The sequence below is a fragment of the Haliotis cracherodii genome, unplaced genomic scaffold (genome assembly GCF_022045235.1).
Source record: "Haliotis cracherodii isolate W230 unplaced genomic scaffold, xgHalCrac1.p SCAF_1, whole genome shotgun sequence".
Taxonomy (NCBI): Eukaryota; Metazoa; Mollusca; class Gastropoda; order Lepetellida; family Haliotidae; genus Haliotis; species Haliotis cracherodii.
The window spans coordinates 344,806-371,434 of record NW_027266264.1 but is presented as its reverse complement, the minus strand read 5'-3'; the positions used below and the strand labels follow the sequence as shown (position 1 = coordinate 371,434).

The window sequence follows — 26,629 nt, the reverse complement described above, 5'->3', positions numbered from 1 at the left end:
GGCGTAGTGTAACTATACAGTGTCAGGATGAAATGTAACTATACAGTGTCAGGGCGTAGTGTAACTATACAGTGTCAGGTCGCAGTGTAACTATACAGTGTTAGGGCGTAGTGTAACTATACAGTGTCAGGGTGTTGTGTAACTATACAGTGTCAGGGCGCAGTGTTATTGTATAGTGTGAGGGCGTAGGACGTAGAGTAACTATACAGTTTCAGGGCGTAGTGTAACTGTACAGTGTCAGGGCGTAGTGTAACTGTACAGTGTCAGGGTGTAGTGTAACTATTCACAGTCAGGACGTTGTGCATTTAGTGTATCTATACAGTGTCAGGGCGTAGTCTAAATGTACAGTGTCAGGGTGTAGTGTAACTGCACAGTGTCAGGGCGTAGTGTAACTATTCACAGTCAGGACGTTGTGCATCTAGTGTATCTATACAGTGACAGGGCATTGTGTAACTATACAGTGTCAGGGCGTGTTATAAGTTGAACTTTGATAAAAGAAAGTATTGATTTACCTCCCCTTCTTTGAGAGACACAATGTACTTATTCTTATCAAAAACCGGGGGATCGTTGTCGTCTGTGACCTCGATTGTTACCGTCCCCGTTGCTTTGAGGACACTGTCGTCAGCGACGATGGTAATGATGTATGTTCTTGGCAGTGTCTCAAAATCCAGGTCCTTCAATAATGTTACGGATCCAGCTGGGGATAAAGTACAAATAATCCTGTGAACGTCTTTACTGTGTAAAGTACAAAAAATCCCGTGAATGTATTAACAGTATAAAGTACAAATAATCCCGTGAATGCATTTACTGTGTAAAGTACAAATAATCCCGTGAATGTCTTTACTGTGTAAAGTACAAATAATCCTGTGAATGTCTTTACTGTGTAAAGTACAAATAATCCTGTGATTGTTTTTACAGTGTAAAGTACAAATAATACCGTGAATGTCGTGATAGTGTAAAGTAGAAATATTCCAGTAAATGTCTTTACAGTGTAAGCTAGAAATAATCCCGTGAATGTATTGATTTTTTTAAAAGTGGAAATATTCCCGTGAATGTCTTGATAGTGTAAAGTACAAATAATCCCCTGAATGTCTTGATAGTGTAACAAACAGACAATCCTGTGAATGTCTTGATAATGTTAAGTACAAATAACCCCGTAAATGTCTGTACAATGTAAGGTAGCAATAATCTTGTGAATTTCTTGATAGTGTAAAGTACAAATAATCCCATGAATGTCTTGATAGTGTAAAGTACAAACAATCCCGTAAAAGTTTTCACAATGTAAGGTAGAAATAATGCCGTGAATGTTTTTTATAGTGTAAAGTACAAATAATTCTGTGAATGTCTTTACAGTGTAAGGTAGAAACAATCCCGTGAATGTCTTTACACCATACAGTAGAAATAACCCCGTGAATGTCTTGATGGTTTTAAGAAGAATGATCCCGTGAATGTCTTGAAAGTGTTAAGTACAAATAATCTTGTGAATGTCTTGATCATATAATGTCGAAACAATCCCGTGAATGACTTGACAATTTAAAGTACAAATAATCCCCTGAATGTCTTTACAGTGTAAAGGACAAATAATCTTGTGAATGTCTTTATAGCATACACAACATACCATCATGTAAAGATATGTATAGTGTAGGGAATAAAAGTTCTTAAAGTGTTTACACCTCGCTTAGAATAAACGAAAATCGCTTTGAAATAATCATGTAGATATTTCACTGCTAAAAATCATGTGTAGATGATCGAACATTCATAAACATGTACTCACAAGTAGAGTTGACTGTGAAATATGAAGCGTATGCGACAGGGTTGACTTCGTAGGAAATTTCGACCTTGTCGTCGTCGGTGATGTCGAACTTAAAGAGTTCGAGGCCTGGCTTGGTGAGCTCGCTGTGCCTCACCACCTGGTTGTCGTTGTCTATTGTCGGGGCTTGGTTCAGGTCTGTGGATACATCAAGAAGCGCGGAGATGTAAAGCCAAGGATTTGTTAAGGAAAAACATGTCTTTCCTTCACCTAACATTGCTACCTTGCATCCATGATTAGACATCAGGGCGTAACCCCCTGAACAGTAAAAATGTGAGTGAGTGAGTGAGTGAGTGAGTGAGTTGGGTTTACCGCCGTTTTTAACAGTATTCCAGCTATATCACGGCGTGTCAGCTTAATGTGGGAGGAAAGACGAAGTGATGCTGGTCTCAGACGTTTACCAGTGATTCCATTGTCCACATTCACTCACATACCGAAATAGTTGTAGAGCTACATTCTCCTCATTCACACACACATATACACACACCGATATAGTTGTAGAGCTAGATTCTCCTCATTCACACACACATATACACACACAAACACTCAAACACACACACCGATGTAGTTGGACATATACATGCTCCTCAGTCACTCTCACACCGATATATACTGAATCAAATAAAAAACTTCACAATCCTAACATTTTAACATTTTGACCAGTTATCATTGTGGGCCCTTATTGTGTATTTAAACAGTAATGGCCACGTATTGTCTTCAGATAACTTCCGTTTTGTGCAGGTGAATCGATCAAAATCATGTGCACAGCACTATAGTGGCATAAGTGTTTTTTCACGTGCAACTGGTCACGTGGCCATAATACCGCTCGTGTTTTCAGCCATAATTTTTAGCAGTCAGTAACAAAAAAAGAAAAGAAAAGTCTTTACAGACATTTATCATGCCACGCCTTTCAAATGCGCAACGTGAACGTGCTATCGGCATGTTGCAGACGGTAACGTCCGTAGCTGAAGTCGCAAGGACGATCGGTTGTAGTCGACGGACTGTTTATGATTTACAGACGCGTCTACAGCAAAGGGGTACTACCGCTGATCGCCCTCGGCCAGGTCGACCACGTCAGATTTTCTTATGTCACCTCCGTAACTGATTTTTGACGACTACATCAACCAGAAATGAACTGTTTAGGGGTAGACTGAGTGCGCAAACTGTTCGAAACCGTCTGAGAACTGCTCACCTTCGAGCACGACGGACATATTGCGGGCCGATTCTGACTCAATTACACAGACGTCAACGTCAATTGTGGGCACAGCAACACTTAAGATGGACTCAGAGGAATTGGAATCAAGTTGTCTTCAGTGATGAATCCCGATTTAATCTTCGATTTGCTGATGGTAGGGCAAGGGTGTGGAGGCGCCGTCATGAACGTTTCGCCCAGTGTTGTGTACAGGAAGTTGACAGATTTCGAGGCGGAAGTGTCATGGTGTGGGGTGCTTTCTGTGGCAATGCACGTTCCAGGCTTCTTGTCATCCGTGGCAACCTCAACGCTGCTGCTTACAGCGACCAGGTACTGGCACCAGAACGTCTGCCTTTTATGGCAGCACATGGACCCGGTTTGATCTTCCAACACGACAATGCCAGACCCCACACAGCAATTCTGACAAGGTATTTCCTTCAAAATGCGGGAGTCAACGTCATGGACTGGCCGTCAAGGTCTCCCGACCTCAATCCCATCGAACAAGTCTGGGATGCTCTTGGAACCAACCACAGAATTTACAAGATCTTGGCACCATTTTGCAGCAACAATGGCATCGTCTTCCCAATCATGTGTTCACAAGCATCACAAGGTCCATGCGGAGGTGTTGTGTGGCAGTTGTCAACGCACATGGTGGCCATACACGCTACTGAACTTGTGTGCCATCAGATTCGCGTGCTTGGGACTTGTGGTTTAAACTGTTGATGTTATTACCGAATACCGTAGGTGCTTGGAACAAAGTATTGTTACCACCGTTAATTAAAATCATTCTTTGGACATTAATGATTAAAAATTACATTTGTCCGTTGTATATCATATATGGGATTACTTTTAAAAATGTGATATTTTTAATTTGACTCAGTATAGTTGTGGAGCTACATTCTCCTCATTTACACACACACCGATATAGTTGTGGAGTTACATTCTCCTCATTTACACACACACACACACTAACATAGTTGTGGAGCTACATTCTCCTCATTTACACACACACACACACTAACATAGTTGTAGAGCTACATTCTCCTCATTTACACACACACACTAACATAGTTGTGGAGCTACATTCTCCTCATTTACACACACACACCGATATAGTTGTGGAGTTACATTCTCCTCATTCACACACACACACACTAACATAGTTGTGGAGCTACATTCTCCTCATTCACACACACACACCGATATAGTTGTGGAGATACATTCTCATCATTCACACACACACACCGATATAGTTGTGGAGCTACATTCTCCTCATTCACTCTCAAACCGATATAGCGGTAGAGTTACATTCTCCTCATTCACTCTCACACCGATATAGTTGTCGAGCAGCATTCTCCTCATTCACTCTCACACCGATATAGTTGTAGAGTTACATTCTCCTCATTCACTCTCACACCGATATAGTTGTGGAGCTTCATTCTCCTCATTCACACACACTCACCGATATCGTTGTGGAGTTACATTCTCCTCATTCACACACACACACACACACCGATATAGTTGTGGAGCTTCATTCTCCTCATTCCCTCTCACACCGATATAGTTGTGGAGCTACATTCTCCTCATTCACACACACACACACACCGATATAGTTGTGGAGCTACATTCTCCTCATTCACACACACACACCGATATAGTTGTGGAGCTTCATTCTCCTCATTCCCTCTCACGCCTTAACTATACTTTCATCCAACATTGTTGTGTTGGCTGTGTTACGATATAGTTTCATTTTCAATATAAAGGTCAAATCTAAAAGGTTTTTACTGTGTACATAAGCCCTTTGAACTACAAACGATCTCATTGCGCATACCTATTCAGTAGTCCTGATGCGTATACCAGTGATCTTCACGCGTATATCTGCCAGTGATACTGCTAGTGATCCTGACACATTATACACACAGGTTATCCTCATCGTATACCAGCGGTGATCCTATGCGTATATCTACCTGTGATGGTGATAGTGACAAAGGGTGATCCTATGCGTATATCTACCTGTGATGGTGATAGTGACAAAGGGTGATCCTATGCGTATATCTACCTGTGATGGTGATAGTGACAAAGGGTGAACCTAATGCGCATATCTACCTGTGATGGTGATAGTGACAAAGGGTGATCCTATGCGTATATCTACCTGTGATGGTGATAGTGACAAAGGGTGAACCTAATGCGCATATCTACCTGTGATGGTGATAGTGACAAAGGGTGATCCTATGCGTATATCTACCTGTGATGGTGATAGTGACAAAGGGTGATCCTAATGCACATATCTACCTGTGATGGTGATAGTGACAAAACAGGTGACGTCATCCATTGGCGGGTGTTTGCCGTCGCTGATGCGCAGTGTGCAGGTGATGCTGGATTCCGTCACACCATGAAATGATTTCGTCGCCTTCAACGCCACAGTGGCTGCAATCGTGTAAAACATGATAACATTATGATGAGCCGACACAATCGATATTAGGGGGCATTGTCGTTCCAGACATCTCAACGCTTATCCACTTACCAGAGTCATAAACGAACAGTCCCAATTCCGGATCACACACGGATATAACAGATATAGGATTGTTCTCCTTGTCCGTGACGGGAATGGTGTAAACGATGTCGTTCGTTTTGATGGATTTGGCGCTAATTTGCGTCGTTGCTGAAATACCAAAAAGAACGTATTGTTTCACATTCCAGTCTTTGCGCTACAACATAAATAAATTATCTTTCGGAATATTTAAGAAAATATTACACAAGTGCCATAAACCACCACACCCACGACCTTTTTCTATATATATAACCGCCACACTGTCCATAATCTGTGTCTCTCAATATAACACCACACCACGCCTCACCTCCCTCAATCTCTGTCTCTCCATATAACCCCCACACCACACCACACCGCACCACACCACACCTCCCTCAATCTCTGTCCTCCATATAACCCCCACACCACACCACACCACACCACACCACACCACACCACACCACACCACACCACACCACACCACACCACACAACACCACACCACACCACACCTCCCTCAATCTGTCTCTCCATATAACCCCACACCACACCACACCACACCACACCTCACCTCCCTCAATCTGTCTCTCCATATAACCCCCACACCACATCTCAACTCACCTCCCTGAATCTGTCTCTCCATATAACCCCCATACCTCACCTCACCTCCCTCAATCTCTCTCTCCATATAACCCACACACCACACCTCACCTCCGTCAATCTGTCTCTCCATATAACCCCCACACCACACCACACCACACCTCCCTCAATCTGTCTCTCCATATAACCCCACACCACACCACACCACACCACACCTCACCTCCCTCAATCTGTCTCTCCATATAACCCCCACACCACATCTCAACTCACCTCCCTGAATCTGTCTCTCCATATAACCCCCATACCTCACCTCACCTCCCTCAATCTCTCTCTCCATATAACCCACACACCACACCTCACCTCCGTCAATCTGTCTCTCCCATATAACCCCCACACCACACCCCACCTCCCTGAATCTGTCTCTCCATATAACCCCGACACCACACCTCACCTCACCTCCCTCAATCTGTCTCTCCATATAACCTCACACCTCACCTCACCTCACCTCCCTCATTCTGTCTCTCCATATAACCCCCATACCACACCTCACCTACCTGAATCTGTCTCTCCATATAACCCCCACACCACATCTCACCTCACCTCCCTGAATCTGTCTCTCCATATAACCCCAACACCACATCTCACCTCACCTCCCTGAATCTGTCTCTCCATATAACCCCCACACCACACCTCACCTCCCTCAATCTCTGTCTCTCCATATAACCCCCACACCACACCTCACCTCCCTCAATCTGTCTCTCCATATAACCCCAACACCACATCTCACCTCACCTCCCTGAATCTGTCTCTTCATATAACTCCCACACCACACCTCACCTCCCTCAATCTGTCTCTCCATATAACCCCCATACCACACCTCACCTCACCTACCTGAATCTGTCTCTTCATATAACCACCTCATCTCACCTCACCTCCCTCAATCTGTCTCTCCATATAACCCCCAGACCTCACCTCACCTCCCTGAATCTGTCTCTTCATATAACCACCACACCACACCCCATCTCCTTCAATCTGTTTGTTTCCTACTTACCAGTCGGTGAGCATGATGCTTGTGGTCTTTCGTTGGGATTGAGTTGAAGGTCATAGTTCTTTTCAATGGAGCCACCTTTTCCATCTTCGCAAATAACCCCGATTTGAATGTTTTTTACCGGAAGTGAACTAAGCGGCGCATTTCCAGTGTAGTAAATGCCAAACTCTGTACAAAATACACGCATACGTTGAGCAGAGGGACCTATTGCTGTAACCAGGGAGATACATCATTACATACTGGGATCAATGGTTGTAACCATGGAAATATACCATTACATACTGGGATACTGGGACCAATGGTTATAGCCAAGGAGATATATCATTACATACTGGAAGCAATGGTTTTAGCCAAGGAAATATATCATTACATATTCTGGCCAATGGTTGCAGCCAAGGAGATATATCGTTACCCACTGGGACCAATAGTTGCATCAAAGGAGATATATTATTATATACTGTGACCAAAGGTTTTAACCAGGGATATACATAATTTCATACTGGGACCAATGGTTGCATCCAGGGAGATATATCATTACATAGTGAGATCAATGGTTGTAGCCAGGTAGATATAGCATTACAAAGTGAGATCAATGGTTAAAGCCATGGAGATATATGATTTCATACTGGGACCAATGGTTGCATCCAGGAAGATATATAATTACATAGTGAGATCAATGGTTGTAGCCAGGGAGATATATCATAATATACTGGGACGAATGGTTGTAGCCAGGTAGATATATCATAACATACTGGGACCAGTGGTTGTAGCCGTGGAGATATATCATAACATACTGGGACCAAAGGTTTTAACCAAGGATATATATAATTTCATACTGGGACCAATGGTTGCATCCAGGGAGATATATCATTACATACTGGGACCAATCGTTGTAAGTAGGGTGATATGTTATAACCTACTGGGACCAATGGTTATAGCCAAGGAGATACATCATTACATCGTGGGAGCGATGGTTGCAGCCAAATAGATACATCATTACATCGTGGGACTAACGGTTGCAGCCAGGGAGATATATCATTACATAGTGAGATCAATGGTTGTAGCCAGGGAGATGTATCATAACATAGTAAGATCAATGGTTGTAGCCAGCTAGATATATCATTACATAGAGAGATCAATGGTTATAGCCAATGAGATATATCATTACATACTGGGACCAGTGGTTGTAACCGTGGAGATATATCATAACATACTGGGATGAATGATTGTAGCCAAGGAGATATATCATTATATTCTGGGACCAAACGTTGTAACCAGGGAGATATATCATTACATACTGGGACCAATGGTTGCATCCAAGGATATATATCATTACCTACTGGGACAAGTGGTTGAAGCCAGGGAGATATATCATTACATACTGGGACAAGTGGTTGCATCCATGGAGATATATCATTACATACTGGGACCAGTGGTTGTACCCAGGGAGATATAGCATTACATACAGGGACCAGTGGTTGTAGCCAGGGAGATATAGCATTACATACTGGGACCAGTGGTTGTAGCCAGGGAGATATAGCATTACATACTGGGACCAGTGGTTGTGCTCAGGGAGATATAGCATTACATACTGGGACCATTGGTTGTAGCCAGGGAGGTATAGCATTACATACTGGGACCATTGGTTGTAGCCAGGGAGATTTATCATGACATACTGGGACCATTGGTTGTAGCCAGGGAGATATAGCATTACATACTCGGACCATTGGTTGTAGCCAGGGAGATATAGCATTATATACTCGGACCAGTGGTTGTAGCCAGGGAGATATATCATTACATACTCGGACCAGTGGTTGTATCCAGGGAGATATAGCATTACATACTCGAACCATTGGTTGTATCCAGGGAGATATAGCATTACGCACTGGGACCATTGGTTGTAGCCAGGGAGATATATCATTACATACTCGGACCAATGGTAGTAGCCAGGGAGATATATCATTACACACTGGGACCATTGGTTGTAGCCAGGGAGATATATCATGACATACTCGGACCAGTGGTTGTAGCCAGGGAGATATATCATTACATACTGGGACCATTGGTTGTAGCCAGGGAGATATATCATGACATACTGGGACCAGTGGTTGTAGCCAGGGAGATATAGCATTACATACTGGGACCATTGGTTGTAGCCAGGGAGATATATCATTACATACTGGGACCAGTGGTTGTAGCCAGGGAGATATATCATTACATACTCGGAGCAATGGCTGTAACCAGGGAGATTTATCATTACATACTCGGACCATTGGTTGTAGCCAGGGAGATATATCATTACATACTCGGACCAGTGGTTGTAGCCAGGGAGATATATCATTACATACTCGGACCAGTGGTTGTATCAAGGGAGATATAGCATTACATACTCGAACCATTGGTTGCATCCAGGGAGATATAGCATTACGCACTGGGACCATTGGTTGTAGCCAGGGAGATATATCATTACATACTCGGACCAATGGTAGTAGCCAGGGAGATATATCATTACACACTGGGACCTTTGGTTGTAGCCAGGGAGATATATCATGACATACTCGGACCAGTGGTTGTAGCCAGGGAGATATATCATTACATACTGGGACCATTGGTTGTAGCCAGGGAGATTTATCATTACATACTGGGACCAGTGGTTGTAGCCAGGGAGATATATCATTACATACTGGGACCATTGGTTGTAGCCAGGGAGATATATCATTACATACTGGGACCAGTGGTTGTAGCCAGGGAGATATATCATTACATACTCGGAGCAATGGCTGTAACCAGGGAGATTTATCATTACATACTCGGACCATTGGTTGTAGCCAGGGAGATATATCATTACATACTCGGACCAGTGGTTGTAGCCAGGGAGATATATCATTACATACTCGGACCAGTGGTTGTAGCCAGGGAGATATATCATTACATACTCGGACCAGTGGTGGTAGCCAGGGAGATATATCATTACACACTGGGACCAATGGCTGTAACCAGGGAGATATATCATTACATACTGGGACCAGTGGTTGTAACCAGGGAGATATATCATTACATACTCCGACCAGTGGTTGTAGCCAGGGAGATATATATATTGCACAGGGAGCAAGGTCACGGCCATTTCTCTTGTCATTGCCATCGCGTGTCTTTATCTGAAAGTTTCATTGGAACCAACTCTTCTATAACAGTCGATTTTCCCAAGTCATGAAGTGATGAGGCTTTCGACTTCGGATACCAAAGTGCTTCAAACTTCATGTTGGTTTCGTCATTAGACAGACTTTCGGCTCTTTTAAGTAAAGGTCCTTGGCATTCATGAATTTCTCCAAACTGCTAATGTCATAAACAAGAAATGATGTATAAACTCGTAAAACAAAAATCCACATTATTTGACCTCACCACCATGTCTATGATGTACATGTATTTCCTCATCATATTCGGTCTGTTGTCGAATTGTTGGGGTGTATGGTAATTTCACTCAGCACAAAAGAGAGAAATATTTCCACCCTGTGTGCTGCTTCTACTTACTGCCAGAGACGAGCTTCACTGTGAAAGGAGACCCGGGCAGACTGATAATGCCAGAGCGACACGTGACCGCGTCTGTTTCCGGGTCAGTTGTGGTGAGTTCCAAGATGAGCGACTCCCCAGTCGTGTCTTCCGATAGACTACCCGAGTCCGGCAGATTACTGATATCAGGAGCCTCGTTCTGAAACAGCATATGGATTTTGTAACAGAAGAAACAGATTCTGATTGAATATTTTATATAATTATAGTGATTTTTATAAATATGTTTCTGTGTCCTAGTGACTGACACATGTACGATCTGTATGTGTAACGGTACCTCTATAGGTCCTGTGTGTAACCCAATACCTGTATAGGACCCGTGTGTAACCTGATTCTTTTATAGGACCTGTGTGTAAACCGATACCTTTATAGGACCTGCGTGTAACACAATACCTTTATAGGACCTGTGTGTAACCTGATGCTTTTATAGGACCTGTGTGTAACCCGATACCTTGATAGGACCTATGTGTAACCCGATACCTCTAGATAGAGGACCTGTTTGTAACCCGATATCTCTTTAGGACCTGTGTGTAAACCGATACCTTAATAGGAGCTTGTGTTACCCGATACCTTTATAGGACCTATGTGTAACCCGATACCTTTATAGGACCTATGTGTAACCCGATACCTTTATAGGACCTTGTGTTACCCGATACCTTTATAGGACCTGTGTGTAACCCCATACCTTTATAGGACCTTGTATAACCCGATGCCTTTATAGGACCTGTGTGTAACCCGATACCTCTTTAGAACCTTGTTTAACCCGATACCTTTATAGGACCTGTGTGTAACCCGATACCTCTGTAGGACCTGTGTGTAAACCGATACCTCTATAGGACCTGTATTACCCGATACCTCTTTAGGACACGTGTGTAAACCGTTGCGTCTATAGGACACGTGTGTAAACCAATACCTCTATAGGACCTGTGTGTAAACCGATACCTCAAGAAACAGGACCTGTTTGTTGGCCAATATCTCTAGATATACGACGTGTATTTCTACCGTCTGATGCAGGTCTCAGACGTTTACCACTTCGGTGAAACCGACGAGCACGTGTATGGTGCTGACAAACCTAGAAACATAATCGGGGAGAACTGGTATTCGAACCCACAATCATAGGTTTCTGGCGTGCCCAAGATACGCAACTCTGCACTGCGAATCGCGGCGCCTTAGACGACTGGGCCACTCGTGCCCCATGCTAACAGATGACCTGGATGTATTTAATGGCAAAGTAACAGATGACCTGTACGTCTAAGGTGCCCCGCAAACAGATGACCTGTATGTCTGAGGTGTCACGCTAACAGATGACCTGGATGTCTTTGTTGGCATAGTAACAGATGACCTGGATGTCTGAGGTGCCCCGCTAACAGACGACCTGTATGTCTGAGGTGCCCCGCTAACAGATGACCTGTATGTCTGAGGTGCCCGCTAACAGATGACCTGTATGTCTGAGGTGCCCCGCTAACAGACGACCTGTATGTCTGAGGTTCCCCGCTAACAGATGACCTGGATGTCTGAGGTGTCAAGCTAACAGATAAACCTGGATGTCTGAGGTGTCACGCTAACAGATGACCTGGATGTCTGAGGTGTCACGCTAACAGATGACCTGGATGTCTGAGGTGCCCCGCTTACAGACGTCCTGTATGTCTAAGGTGCCTCGCTAACAGGCGACCTGTATTTCTGAGGTACCCCACTAACAGACGACCGGGATGTCTGAGGTGCCCCGCTAACAGATGACCTGTATGTCTAAGGTGTCCCGCTAACAGATGACCTGGATGTCTTTGTTGGAATAGTAAGAGATGACCTGGATGTCTGAGGTGCCCCGCTAACAGATGACCTGGATGTCTGAGGTGCCCCGCTAACAGATGACCTGGATGTCTTTGTTGGAATAGTAAGAGATGACCGGGATGTCTGAGGTGCCCCGCCAACAGATGACCTGGATGTCTGAGGTGCCCGCTAACAGATGACCTTGATTTCTTTGTTGGAATAGTAACATATGACCTGTATGTCTGAGGTGCCCCGCTAACAGATGACCTGGATATCTTTGTTGGAATAGTAACATACGACCTCTATATCTCCGGTGCCTTCCTAACAGATGACCTGTATGTATGAGGTGCCCCGCTAACAGATGACCTTGATTTCTTTGTTGGAATAGTATCAGATGACCTGTATGTCTGAGGTGCCCGCTAACAGATGACCTGTATGTCTGAGGTGCCCCGCTAACAGATGACCTGGATGTCTGAGGTGCCCCGATAACAGATGACCTGTATGTCTGAGGTGCCCCGCTAACAGATGACCTGGATGTCTTTGTTGGAATAGTAAGAGATGACCTGGATGTCTGAGGTGCCCCGCTAACAGATGACCTGGATGTCTGAGGTGCCCGCTAACAGATGACCTGTATGTATGAGGTGCCCCGCTAACAGATGACCTGGATGTCTTTGTTTGAATAGTATCAGATGACCTGTATGTCTGAGGTGCCCCGCTAACAGATGACCTGTATGTCTGAGGTGCCCCGCTAACAGATGACCTGTATGTCTGAGGTGCCCCGCTAACAGATGACCTGTATGTCTGAGGTGCCCCGCTAACAGATGACCTGGATGTCTTTGTTGGAATAGAAACAGATGACCTGTATGTCTAAGATGCCCCGCTAACAGATGACCTGTATGTCTGAGGTGCCCCGCTAACAGATGACCTACCCATTTGAACAAGAACGTCGCAGTGCCCTGGTTAGCTCCAGCCCCTTGATCTGTGGCCAGTATCTCCCCGGACACGGAGTTGCTGTACATGCCGGAGATGTCTTTGTTCATCAAAACGTCCCCGTTCGGAAGTACCTTTACAATATCTACTGGGTTTGACAGCTGCAGACTGTAGACCACCTTACCGTTAGTCGTGGTGGTGACGTCCTTGTCAGTAGCACTGACCTTGCCAATAGACGTCCCTGCCAACAGAGGGGGATGTACAGTGTCATGATGTACAGTGAAGGGTAACACCGCCCGCCAGTGTCATGATGTACAGTGAGGGGTAACACCGCCCGCCAGTGTCATGATGTACAGTGAGGGGTAACACCACCAGCCTGTCAACAGAGGGGGATGTACAGTGAGGGGTAAGACCGCCCGCCAGTGTCATGATGTACAGTGAGGGGTAACACCACCAGCCTGTCAACAGAGGGGGATGTACAGTGAGGGGTAACACCGCCCGCCTGTCAACAGAGGGGGATGTACAGTGAGGGGTAACACCGCCCGCCAGTGTCATAATGTACAGTGAGGGGTAACACCACCCGCCAGTGTCATGATGTACAGTGAGGGGTAACACCACCCGCCTGTCAACAGAGGAGGATATACAGTGAGGGGTAACACCGCCTACCTGTCAACAGAGGGGGATGTACAGTGAGGGGTAACACCACCAGCCTGTCAACAGAGGGGTATGTAGAGTGAGGGGTAACACCACCAGCCTGTCAACAGAGGAGTATGTACAGTGAGGGGTAACACCGCCTACCTGTCAACAGAGGAGGATATACAGTGAGGGGTAACACCGCCTGCCTGTCAACAGAGGGAGATGTACAGTGAGGGATAACACCGCCTGTCAACAGAGGGAGATGTACAGTAAGGGGTAACACCGCCTGCCTGTCAACAGAGGGAGATGTACAGTGAGGGGTAACACCGCCTGTCAACAGAGGGGGATGTACAGTAAGGGGTAACACCGCCTGCCTGTCAACAGAGGGAGATGTACAGTGAGGGGTAACACCGCCTGTCAACAGACGGGGATGTACAGTGAGGGGTAACACCGCCTGTCAACAGAGGGAGATGTACAGTGAGGGGTAACACCGCCTGCCTGTCAACAGAGGGATATGTACAGTGAGGGGTAACACCGCCTGTCAACAGAGGGGGATGTACAGTGAGGGGTAACACCGCCCAGCACTGTCATGATGTACAGTGAGGGGTAACACCGCCCGCCTGTCAACAGAGGGGGGTGTACAGTGAGGGGTAACACCGCCCGGCACTGTCATGATGTACAGTGAAGGGTAACACCACCTGTCAGTGTCATGATGTACAATGAGGGGTAACACCGCCCGCCAGTGTCATGATGTACAGTGAGGGGTAACACCGCCCGCCAGTGTCATGATGTACAGTGAGGGGTAACACCGCCTGCCAGTGTCATGATGTACAGTGAGGGGTAACACCATCAGCCTGTCAACAGAGGGGGATGTACAGTGAGGGGTAACACCGCCCGGCACTGTCATGATGTACAGTGAGGGGTAACACCACCTGTCAGTGTCATGATGTACAGTGAGGGGTAACACCGCCCGCCAGTCTCATGATGTACAGTGAGGGGTAACACCGCCCATCTGTGTCATGATGTACAGTGAGGGGTAACACCGCCCATCTGTGTCATGATGTACAGTGAGGGGTAACACCGCCTGCCAGTGTCGTGATGTACAGTGAGGGGTAACACCGCCTGCCAGTGTCATGATGTACAGTGAGGGGTAACACCGCCAGTGACATGACGTACAGTGAGGGGTAACACCGCCCATCTGTGTCATGATGTACAGTGAGGGGTAACACCGCCTGCCAGTGTCGTGATGTACAGTGAGGGGTAACACCGCCTGCCAGTGTCATGATGTACAGTGAGGGGTAACACCGCCCGCCAGTGTCATGATGTACAGTGAGGGGTAACACCGCCCGAAAGTGTCATGATGTACAGTGAGGGGTAACACCACCAGCCTGTCAACAGAGGGGGATGTACAGTGAGGGGTAACACCGCCCGCCAGTGTCATGATGTACAGTGAGGGGTAACACCACCAGCCTGTCAACAGAGGGGGATGTACAGTGAGGGGTAAAACCGCCCGCCTGTCAACAGAGGGGGATGTACAGTGAGGGGTAACACCGCCCGCCAGTGTCATGATGTACAGTGAGGGGTAACACCACCCGCCAGTGTCATGATGTACAGTGAGGGGTAACACCGCCTGCCTGTCAACAGAGGGGGATGTAGAGTGAGGGGTAACACCACCAACCTGTCAACAGAGGAAGATATACAGTGAGGGGTAACACCACCAGCCTGTCAACAGAGGGGGATGTACAGTGTCATGATGTACAGTGAGGGGTAACACCACCCGCCTGTCAACAGAGGAGTATATACAGTGAGGGGTAACACCGCCTACCTGTCAACAGAGGAGGATATACAGTGACGGGTAACACAACAAACCTGTCAACAGAGGGGGATGTACAGTGTCATGGTGTACTGTGAGGGGTAACACCGCCGGCCTGTCAACAGAGGGAGATGTACAGTGAGGGGTAACACCGCCAGCCTGTCAACAGAGGGAGATGTACAGTGAGGGGTAACACCGCCTGCCTGTCAACAGAGGGAGATGTACAGTGAGGGGTAACACCGCCTGCCTGTCAACAGAGGGAGATGTACAGTGAGGGGTAACACCGCCTGCCTGTCAACAGAGGGAGATGTACAGTGAGGGGTAACACCTCCTGCCTGTAAACAGAGGGAGATGTACAGTGAGGGGTAACAGCGCCTGCCTGTCAACAGAGGGAGATGTACAGTGAGGGGTAACACCGCCTGCCTGTCAACAGAGGGAGATGTACAGTGAGGGGTAACACCGCCTGCCTGTCAACAGAGGGAGATGTACAGTGAGGGGTAACACCGCCTGCCTGTCAACAGAGGGGGATGTACAGTGAGGGGTAACACCGCCTACCTATCAACAGAGTAGGATATACAGTGAGGGGTAACACCACCCGCCTGTCAACAGAGGGGGATGTACAGTGTCATGATGTACAGTGAGGGGTAACACCGCCTGCCTGTCAACAGAGGGGGATGTACAGTGAGGGGTAACAACACCAGCCTGTCAACAGAGGAGGATGTACAGTCAGGGGTAACAGCGCCTGCCTGTCAACAGAGGGGTATGTAGAGTGAGGGGTAACACCACCAGCCTGTCAACAAAGGAGTATGTACAGTGAGGGGTAACACTGCCTACCTGTCAACAGAGGGGGATGTACAGTGAGGGGTAACACCGCCTGCCTGTCAACAGAGGGAGATGTACAGTGAGGGGTAACACCGCCTGCCTGTCAACAGAGGGAGATGAACAATGAGGGGTAACAGCTGCCTACCTGTCAACAGAGGGGGATGTACAGTGAGGGGTAACACCGCCTGCCTGTCAACAGAGGGAAATGTACAGTGAGGGGTAACACCGCCTGCCTGTCAACAGAGGGGGAAGTAGAGTGAGGGGTAACACCACTAGCCTGTCAACAGAGGAGTATGTACAGTGAGGGGTAACACCGCCCGGCACTGTCATGATGTACAGTGAGGGGTAACACCGCCCGGCACTGTCATGATGTACAGTGAGGGGTAACACTGCCCACCTGTCAACAGAGGGGGATGTAGAGTGAGGGGTAACACCAGCTGCCAGTGTCATGATGTACAGTGAGGGGTAACACCGCCTGCCTGTCAACATAGGGGGATGTACAGTGAGGGGTAACACCGCCTGTCTGTCAACAGGGGGAGATGTACAGTGAGGGGTAACACCACCTGCCTGTCAACAGAGGGGGATGTACAGTGAGGGGTAACACCGCCTGCCTGTCAACAGAGGAGGATACACAGTGAGGGGTAACACCGCCTGCCTGTCAACAGAGGGAGATGTACAGTGAGGGGTAACACCGCCTGTCAACAGAGGGAGATATACAGTGAGGGGTAACACCTGCCTGTCAACAGAGGGGGATGTACAGTGAGGGGTAACACCGCCAGCCTGTCAACAGAGGGGGATGTACAGTGAGGGGTAACACCGCCCAGCACTGTCATGATGTACAGTGAGGGGTAACACCGCCCGCCTGTCAACAGAGGGGGATGTACAGTGAGGGGTAGCTCTGCCCGGCACTGTCATGATGTACAGTGAGGGGTAACACCACCTGTCAGTGTCATGATGTACAGTGAGGGGTAACACCGCCCGCCAGTGTCATGATGTACAGTGAGGGGTAACACCGCCTGCAAGTGTCATGATGTACAGTGAGGGGTAACACCGCCAGTGTCATGATGTACAGTGAGGGGGAACACCGCCTGCCTGTCAACAGACGGGGATGTAGAGTGAGGGGTAACACCACCAGCCTGTCAACAGGGGAGCATGTACAGTGAGGGGTAACACTGCCTACCTGTCAACAGAGGGGGATGTACAGTGAGGGGTAACACCACCAGCCTGTCAACAGAGGGGGATGTACAGTGAGGGGTAACACCACCAGCCTGTCAACAGAGGGAGATTTACAGTGAGGGGTAACACCGCCCGGCACTGTCATGATGTACAGTGAGGGGTCACACCGCCTGTCAACAGAGGGGGATGTAGAGTGAGGGGTAACACTGCCCGGCACTGTCATGATGTACAGTGAGGGGTAACACCGCCCACCTGTCAACAGAGGGGGATGTAGAGTGAGGGGTAACACCAGCTGCCAGTGTCATGATGTACAGTGAGGGGTAACACCGCCTGCCTGTCAACAGAGGGGGATGTACAGTGAGGGGTAACACCGCCTGCCTGTCAACAGGGGGAGATGTACAGTGAGGGGTAACACCACCTGCCTGTCAACAGAGGGGGATGTACAGTGAGGGGTAACACCGCCTGTCAACAGAGGGAGATATACAGTGAGGGGTAACACCGCCAGCCTGTCAACAGAGGGGGATGTACAGTGAGGGGAAACACCGCCTGCCAGTGTCATGATCTACAGTGAGGGGTAACATCGCCAGTGTCATGATGTACAGTGAGGGGTAACACCGCCCGCCAGTGTCATGATGTACAGTGAGGGGTAACACCGCCAGTGTCATGATGTACAGTGAGGGGTAACACCGCCAGTGACATGATGTAAAGTGAGGGGTAACATCGCCAGTATCATGATGTACAGTGAGGGGTAACACCGCCCGCCAGTGTCATGATGTACAGTGAGGGGTAACACCGCCCGCCAGTGTCATGATGTACATTGAGGTGTAAAACCGCCTGCCAGTGTCATGATGTACAGTGAGGGGTAACACCACCAGCCTGTCAACAGAGGGGGATGTACAGTGAGGAGTAACACCGCCCGGCACTGTCATGATGTACAGTGAGGGGTAACATCACCTGTCAGTGTCATGATGTACAGTGAGGGGTAACACCGCCCGCCAGTGTCATGATGTACAGTGAGGGGTAACACCGCCAGTGTCATGATGTACAGAGAGGGGTAACACCGCCCATCTGTGTTATGATATACAGTGAGGGGTAACACTGCCTGCCAGTGTCGTGATGTACAGTGAGGGGTAACACCGCCTGCCAGTGTCATGATGTACAGTGAGGGGTAACGCCGCCCACCTGTGTCATGATGTACAGTGAGGGGTAACGCCGCCAGTGTCATGATGTACAGTGAGGGGTAACACCGCCAGTGTCATGATGTACAGTGAGGGGTAACACCGCCAGTTTCATGATGTACAGTGAGGGGTAACATCGCCAGTGACATGATGTACAGTGAGGGGTAACACCGCCCATCTGTGTCATGATGTACAGTGAGGTGTAACACCACCTGCCAGTGTCGTGATGTACAGTGAGGGGTAACACCGCCTGACAGTGTCATGATGTACAGTGAGGGGTAACATCGCCAGTGACATGATGTACAGTGAGGGGTAACACCGCCCATCTGTGTCATGATGTACAGTGAGGTGTAACACCACCTGCCAGTGTCGTGATGTACAGTGAGGGGTAACACCGCCTGACAGTGTCATGATGTACAGTGAGGGGTAACACCGCCCACCTGTGTCATGATGTACAGTGAGGGGTTACACCGCCCGCCTGTGTCATGATGTACAGTGAGGGGTAACACCGCCAGTGTCATGATGTACAGTGAGGGGTAACACCGCCAGTGACATGATGTACAGTGAGGGGTAACACTGCCCGCCAGTGTCATGATGTACAGTGAGGGGTAACACCGCCCGTCAGTCTCATGATGTACAGTGAGGGGTAACACCGCCAGTGTCATGATGTACAGTGAGGGGTAACACCGCCTGCATGCCTGTGTCATGATGTACAGTGAGGGGTAACACCGCCAGTGACATGATGTACAGTGAGGGGTAACACCGCCAGTGACATGATGTGCAGTGAGGGGTAATACCGCCAGTGACGTGATGTACAGTGAGGGGTAACACCGCCAGTGTCGTGATGTACAGTGAGGGGTAACACCGCCCACCTGTGTCATGATGTACAGTGAGGGGTTACACTGCCCGCCTGTGTCATGATGTACAGTGAGGGGTAACACCGCCAGTGACATGATGTACAGTGAGGGGTAACACCGCCAGTGACATGATGTACAGTGAGGGGTAATACCGCCAGTGACATGATGTACAGTGAGGGGTAACACAGCCCGCCAGTGTCATGATGTACAGTGAGGGGTAACACCGCCTGCCAGTGTCGTGATGTACAGTGAGGGGTAACACCGCCGCCTGTGTCATGATGTACAGTGAGGGGTAACACCGCCAGTGACATGATGTACAGTGAGGGGTAACACCGCCACTGACATGATGTACATTGAGGGGTAACACCGCCAGCCTGTGTCATGATGTACAGTGAGGGGAACACCGCCAGTGTCATGATGTACAGTGAGTGGTAACACCGCCCGCCAGTGTCATGATGTACAGTGAGGGGTAACACCGTCAGTGACATGATGTACAGTGAGGGGTAACATCGCCAGTGTCATGATGTACAGTGAGGGGTAACACCGCCAGTGTCATGACGTACAGTGAGGGGTAACACCGCCAGTGACATTATGTACAGTGAGGGGTAACACCGCCAGTGACATGTTGTACAGTGAGGGGTAACACCGCCAGTGACATGATGTACAGTGAGGAGTAACACCGCCAGTGACATGATGTACAGTGAGGGGTAACACCGCCAGTGACATAATGTACAGTGAGGGGTAACACCGCCAGTGACATGATGTACAGTGAGGGGTAACACCGCTAGTGTCATGATGTACAGTGAGGGGTAACACCGCCTGGCAGTGTCATGATGTAGAGTTCTACCCTGCCATCATCTTCCCAGGGCTAGAGAGTTAATTGACTATAAAATCCAGTTTCCACCCTTGCCGGCGCCCAGTCAAGACGATGTGATCGACAATCAAAATCTAAATTGTGATAAAATGGGTCTTACATCGCCAAGTGTATCAAATCACGTGAGCATCATGATTAACAACATGAAAAGATTGTGAAAATGTCTGTTGACAACGAATTGGCGGTGCACATGCTTTGCAAATACCCACCGCGTCAAACCAAAGATTTGCAAACTGTATGAATCCGCGTAGCATACAGTCAATGCTTATAATTAAATTCGACAACGTAAAACATGTGTTATCTACTATAGTTTAACCAAAAACAGTTGTATATTTAAGGATTGACTGTGTATTTTTGTCGGTTCATTGAGGTATGAATCGAAAAACCGATGTGCAAACGTTTGTAAGAATCCGCGTGTATTTGTTTCGGTTCATTGAGGTATGAATCGAAAAACCGATGTACAAACTTTTGTAAGAATCCGCTATGAACCGAAAAAATATACAGTCAATGCTTATAATTAAATTCGACAACGTAAAACATGTTTTATCTACAATAGTTTAACCTAAAACAGTTGCATATATCAAAAGAGACAAAAATGACGACGTTGATAAACATTCAAGGTGTAGGAATACATACTGTGGCGTGACATGAATCAGGTGATCGTTTAATTTATGCACACAACTTGACACGCCTACACAGTCAGTAGCCAATCAACGGAGAGTGGGATTAAAACAATGTTCATTGGACCTGTCAATTAAGGCAAGAGGCGAAAAGAACTGCAACAGTCAGATTCTAACGAACCGGAAGAAATAAGTCCGAGAGAAGGCGGCTGTTTCAAATAACATGGTCATTTACTGCATGATTTAAACATTACTTCCCTGATGACTGTAAAACACAGTTGGAGAAATGCTAGTTAGAAATGAAACCCGAAGACATGAAAGATGAACCGAAGCGAGCGGGAAAAAACAGGCGAACGAGCCTGCACGTTTACTGTTTCATTCATTCTCGGTCTTCGGTTTCAAAGGGTAGTTTGGACAATGAATATGCATGAAAGTTGCTAAATGTCCTGTGCATGACGATAAACGTGAGCAGAAAGGGAATTCCCTCGACTGTAATATTGAGATTCCCCTACATTCCGCAATAATAAAAGTAGTGCGCCGCGGGGGCGGGGCTTAAATTTTTTCCATTCATTGGGAAATGAATGCAATAACACGTGACCAATTCAGCTAATCAGAATGCAGGAATTTCAATGAACAGAGTAAAAAAATTTGGTTATATCAAAATAGACAAAAATGCCGAGATTGATAAACATACCAGGTGTACTACGAATACATACTGTGGCGTTCCATGAATTGTTTAATCGTTTAATTTATACACATAAGTTGACAAGCCTACACAGTCAGTAGCCAATCAACGGAGAGTAGGATCAAAACATTGTTCATTGGACCTGTCAGTTAAGGCAAGAGGCGAGAAGAACTGCAACAGTCAGACTGTAACGAACCGGAAGAAATATGTCCGGGAGAAGGCGGTTGTTTCAAATAACATTGTCAGCTACCGCCAGATTAAAACATTATTTCCCTGAAAGTCCCGTATATGTGCATGACGATACACGTGAGCAGGAAGGGAATTCCCTCGACTGTAATATTGGGATTCCCCCGCAGTAATATAAGTGGTGCGCCTCGGTGCGCGTGGCTTTTTTTTTTACATTAATTGGGAAATGAATGCAATAACACGTGACCAATTCAGCTAATCAGAATGCAGGAATTTCAATGAACACAGCGAAAATTTAGATATTTATTATTGGCGTGATTTCTGGGATCTATGGATTATTGACGTCACTTGTTGGATGTCTATTATTGACGTCACTCACCGATTGCCATGTCGGTCGCCACCAGGAAGCTGTACGTGGATGTTACAAACTCGGGGCTGTTGTCGTTCATGTCGTTGCACTGTATAGTGACTGCACACGTGCCAGAGGCCCCGAAGTTGTCCGTGACGGTGATATCGATGGTCACGGGGTTTGGAATGGGCGTATTTGATTCGCAGTCAAGGTCGACGTTCGGCCTTATTTCAGTCGAACCTGCATTCTGAGATATGCTGAAGTAACTGTTTGAGAGGGCGAGGGTGTGGGTCTGTCCGCCAGCGTCTGTGATTCCAAACCCAATGATAGGTATTGGGGACATCTGTGAAGAAAAAACATACGGAAGTTTGTGGGTGGGGGGTAAAGGGTGATGGAGGTTGTCGGGGTGGGGTGGGGGTTGGTGTGGGGTGAGTGATGGTGGGTGGGGGTAAAGGGTGGTGGAGGTTGTCGGGGTGGGGTGGGGGTTGGTGTGGGGTGAGTGATGGTGGGTGGGGGGTAAATGGTGGTGGAGGTTGTCGGGGTGGGGTGGGGTGGGGGTTGGTGTGGAGTGAGTGATGGTGGGTGGGGGGGTAAAGGGTGGTGGAGGTTGTCGGGGTGGGGTGGGGGTTGGTGTGGAGTGAGTGATGGTGGGTGGGGGGTAAATGGTGGTGGAGGTTGTCGGAGTGGGGTGGGGGTTGGTGTGGGGTGAGAGATGGTGGGTGGGGGGTAAATGGTGGTGGAGGTTGTCGGGGTGGGGTGGGGGTTGGTGTGGAGTGAGTGATGGTGGGTGGGGGGTAAAGGGTGGTGGAGGTTGTCGGGGTGGGGTGGGGGTTGGTGTGGAGTGAGTGATGGTGGTAGGGGGGTAAATGGTGGTGGAGGTTGTCGGAGTGGGGTGGGGGTTGGTGTGGGGTGAGAGATGGTGGGTGGGGGGTAAATGGTGGTGGAGGTTGTCTTGTTGGGGTGGGGGTTGGTTTGGGTTGAGTGATGGTGGGTGGGGGGTAAAGGGTGGTGGAGGTTGTCGTGGTGGGGTCGGGGTTGGTTTGGGTTGAGTGATGGTGGGTGGGGGGTAAATGGTGTTGGAGGTGATTGGGGTGGGGTCGGGTCGGGGTTGGTGGGGGGTGAGTGATGGTGGGTGTGGGGGTAAATGGTGGTGGAGGTGGTCGGGGTGGGGTGAGGGTTGGTAGGGGTGAGTAATGGTGGGGGGATGAGTGATGGTGGGTGGGGGTTAAATGGTGGTGGAGGTGGTCGGGGTGGGGTGAGGGTTGGTGGGGGGTTAGTGATGGTGGGTGGGGAATAAATGGTGGTGGAGGTGGTCGGGGTTGGTTGAGGGTTGGTGGGGAGGGGTGATGTGAGGGGTTGGGGTTGAGTGACGGTGGATGGGGGGATAAATGGTGAAGGAGGTGGTGGGATGTTAGGAGGACGGGCTTCAGTCCATATATGAGGAATATTACCTTGTTTTCGTCGGCAGAAACGATGTAGCTTGTTCTGGCACATGCTGGGGGGTCGTTGGCGTCGATGATATTGACGTTGATGTTGTAGCTGCTGCTCTTGAAGCCGTCGTCGAGGCGGACCGTCAGGGTGTAGGTGGGGACGGCATTGAAGTCAAATGGCCCAACGACCTGAATCTGGTTGCCTTATACCATGGGAACAATACAGCCACACTTTAAACAGCTATTCCACTTTTAGTTTTTTATCTTAAAATACAACACGTGCTCAATGCAAACGACAGACCACTAGTGAATGTACCAACCGCCCAAATCTTGTTATGTGTGGAATACAACACGTCCGAGGGTTTTTAGGGAAACGTCTTGAGGGAAACGTTTTATCTTACTTATCATAAGAAAACTAATCACTCACTGGACTCGTGGTTAACTCACTGGGCTAGTGGTTCAATCACTGGGCTAGTGGTTCACTCACTGGACTCATGGTTCACTCACTGGACTCGTGGTTCACTCACTGGGCTAGTGGTTCACTCACTGGACTCATGGTTCACTCACTGGGCTAGTGGTTCACTCACTGGACTCATGGTTCAATCACTGGGCTAGTGGTACACTCACACTGGGCTAGTGGTTCACTCACTGGGCTAATGGTTCACTCACTGGACTCGTGGTTCACTCACTGGGCTAGTGGTTCACTCACTGGACTCATGGTTCAATCACTGGGCTAATGGTACACTCACACTGGGCTAGTGGTTCACTCACTGGGCTAGTAGTTCAATGACTGGGCTAATGGTACACTCACACTGGGCTAATGGTACACTCACACTGGGCTAGTGGTTCACTCACTGGGCTGGTGGTTCACTCACTGGGCTAATGGTTCACTCACGCTGGGCTAGTAGTTCACTCACTGGGCTAGTGGTTCACACACACTGGGCTAGTAGTTCACTCACTGGGCTAATGGTACACTTATACTGGGCTAGTAGTTCACTCACCGGGCTGGTGGTTCACTCACTGGGCTAATGGTTCACTCACACTGGGCTAGTAAATCACTCACTGGGTTGGTGGTTCACTCACTGGGCTAGTAGTTCACTCACACTGGGCTAATGGTACACTCACACTGGGCTAGTAGTTCACTCACTCGGCTAATGGTTCACTCACCGGGCTGGTGGTTCACTCACTGGGCTAATGGTACACTCACACTGGGCTAGTAGTTCACTCACTGGGCTAGTAGTTCACTCACTGGGCTAATGGTGCACTCACTGGGCTAGTAGTTCTCACACTGGGCTAATGGTTCTCTCACTGGGCTAATAGTTCACTCACTGGGTTAATGGTACACTCACACTGGCTAGTAGTTCACTCACTGGGCTAGTAGTTCACTCACTGGACTAATGGTTCACTCACACTGGGCTAGTAGTTCACTCACTGGACTGGTGGTTCACTCACTGGGCTGGTGGTTTACTCACTGGGCTAATGGTGCACTCACTGGGCTAATAGTTCTCACACTGGGCTAATGGTTCTCTCACTGGGCTAGTAGTTCACTCACTGGGCTAATGGTTCACTCACTGGGCTAATGGTTCACTCACTGGGCTAATGGTGCACTCACTGGGATAATGGTTCACTCACTGGGCTAATAGTTCTCACACTGGGCTAGTGGTTCACTCTCTGGGCTAGTAGTTCACTCACTGGGCTAATGGTTTACTCACTGAGCTAATGGTTCACTCACTGGGCTAATGGTGCACTCACTGGGCTAATGGTACACTCACACTGGGCTAATGGTTTACTCACTAGGCTAATGGTTCACTCACACTGGGCTAATGGTTCACTCACTGGGCTACTGTTTCACTCACTGGGCTAATGGTTCACTCACTGGGCTAATGGTTCACTCACTAGGCTAGTAGTTCACTCACTGGGCTAATGGTTCACTCACTGGGCTAGTGGTATACTCAGAACTTGGCTAGTAGTTCACTCGATGGGCTAATGGTTCACTCACTGGGCTGATGGTACACTCTCACTGGGCTAATGGTGCACTCACTGGGCTAATGGTGCACACACTCGGCTAATGGTACACTCACACTGGGCTAATGGTGCACTCACTGGGCTAATGGTACACGCACTGGGCTAATGGTGCACTCACTGGGCTAATGGTTCACTCACTGGGCTAATGGTACACTCACTGGGCTAATGGTGCACTCACACTGGGCTAATGGTTCACTCACACTGGGCTGATGGTACACTCACACTGGGCTAATGGTGCACTCACTGGGCTAATGGTTCACTCACTGGGCTAATGGTGCACTCACTGGGCTAATGGTTCACTCACACTGGGCTAATGGTTCACTCACACTGGGCTGATGGTACACTCACACTGGGCTAATGGTGCACTCACTGGGCTAATGGTGCACTCACTGGGCTAATGATACACTCACACTGGGCTGACGGTTCACTCACTTGGCTACTGATTCGCTCACTAGGCTAGTGGTTCACTCAATAGGCTAATGGTTCACTCACTGGGTTAATGGTAAACTGGCTAGGTTAGTTGTTCACTCACTAGGCT

The 26,629-nt window shown here is 48.1% G+C and overlaps 1 protein-coding gene across 1 annotated transcript in view; it reads right to left on the bottom strand.

The window, feature by feature from the left end:
* Positions 1 to 26,629, bottom strand: part of LOC139470987 (protocadherin Fat 4-like) — an 83,565-nt gene that overhangs the window by 40,301 nt on the left and 16,635 nt on the right. Inside the window, exons 7-15 of the mRNA XM_071253302.1 lie at positions 24,088 to 24,269; positions 22,667 to 22,979; positions 13,440 to 13,681; positions 10,708 to 10,885; positions 7,183 to 7,347; positions 5,527 to 5,664; positions 5,295 to 5,429; positions 1,775 to 1,948; positions 513 to 697 (exon numbers count right to left, since the gene is read on the bottom strand). Of these exons, the coding sequence (XP_071109403.1) occupies positions 513 to 697; positions 1,775 to 1,948; positions 5,295 to 5,429; positions 5,527 to 5,664; positions 7,183 to 7,347; positions 10,708 to 10,885; positions 13,440 to 13,681; positions 22,667 to 22,979; positions 24,088 to 24,269 (1,712 nt within the window). The remainder of the gene's footprint in view (positions 1 to 512; positions 698 to 1,774; positions 1,949 to 5,294; positions 5,430 to 5,526; positions 5,665 to 7,182; positions 7,348 to 10,707; positions 10,886 to 13,439; positions 13,682 to 22,666; positions 22,980 to 24,087; positions 24,270 to 26,629) is intronic.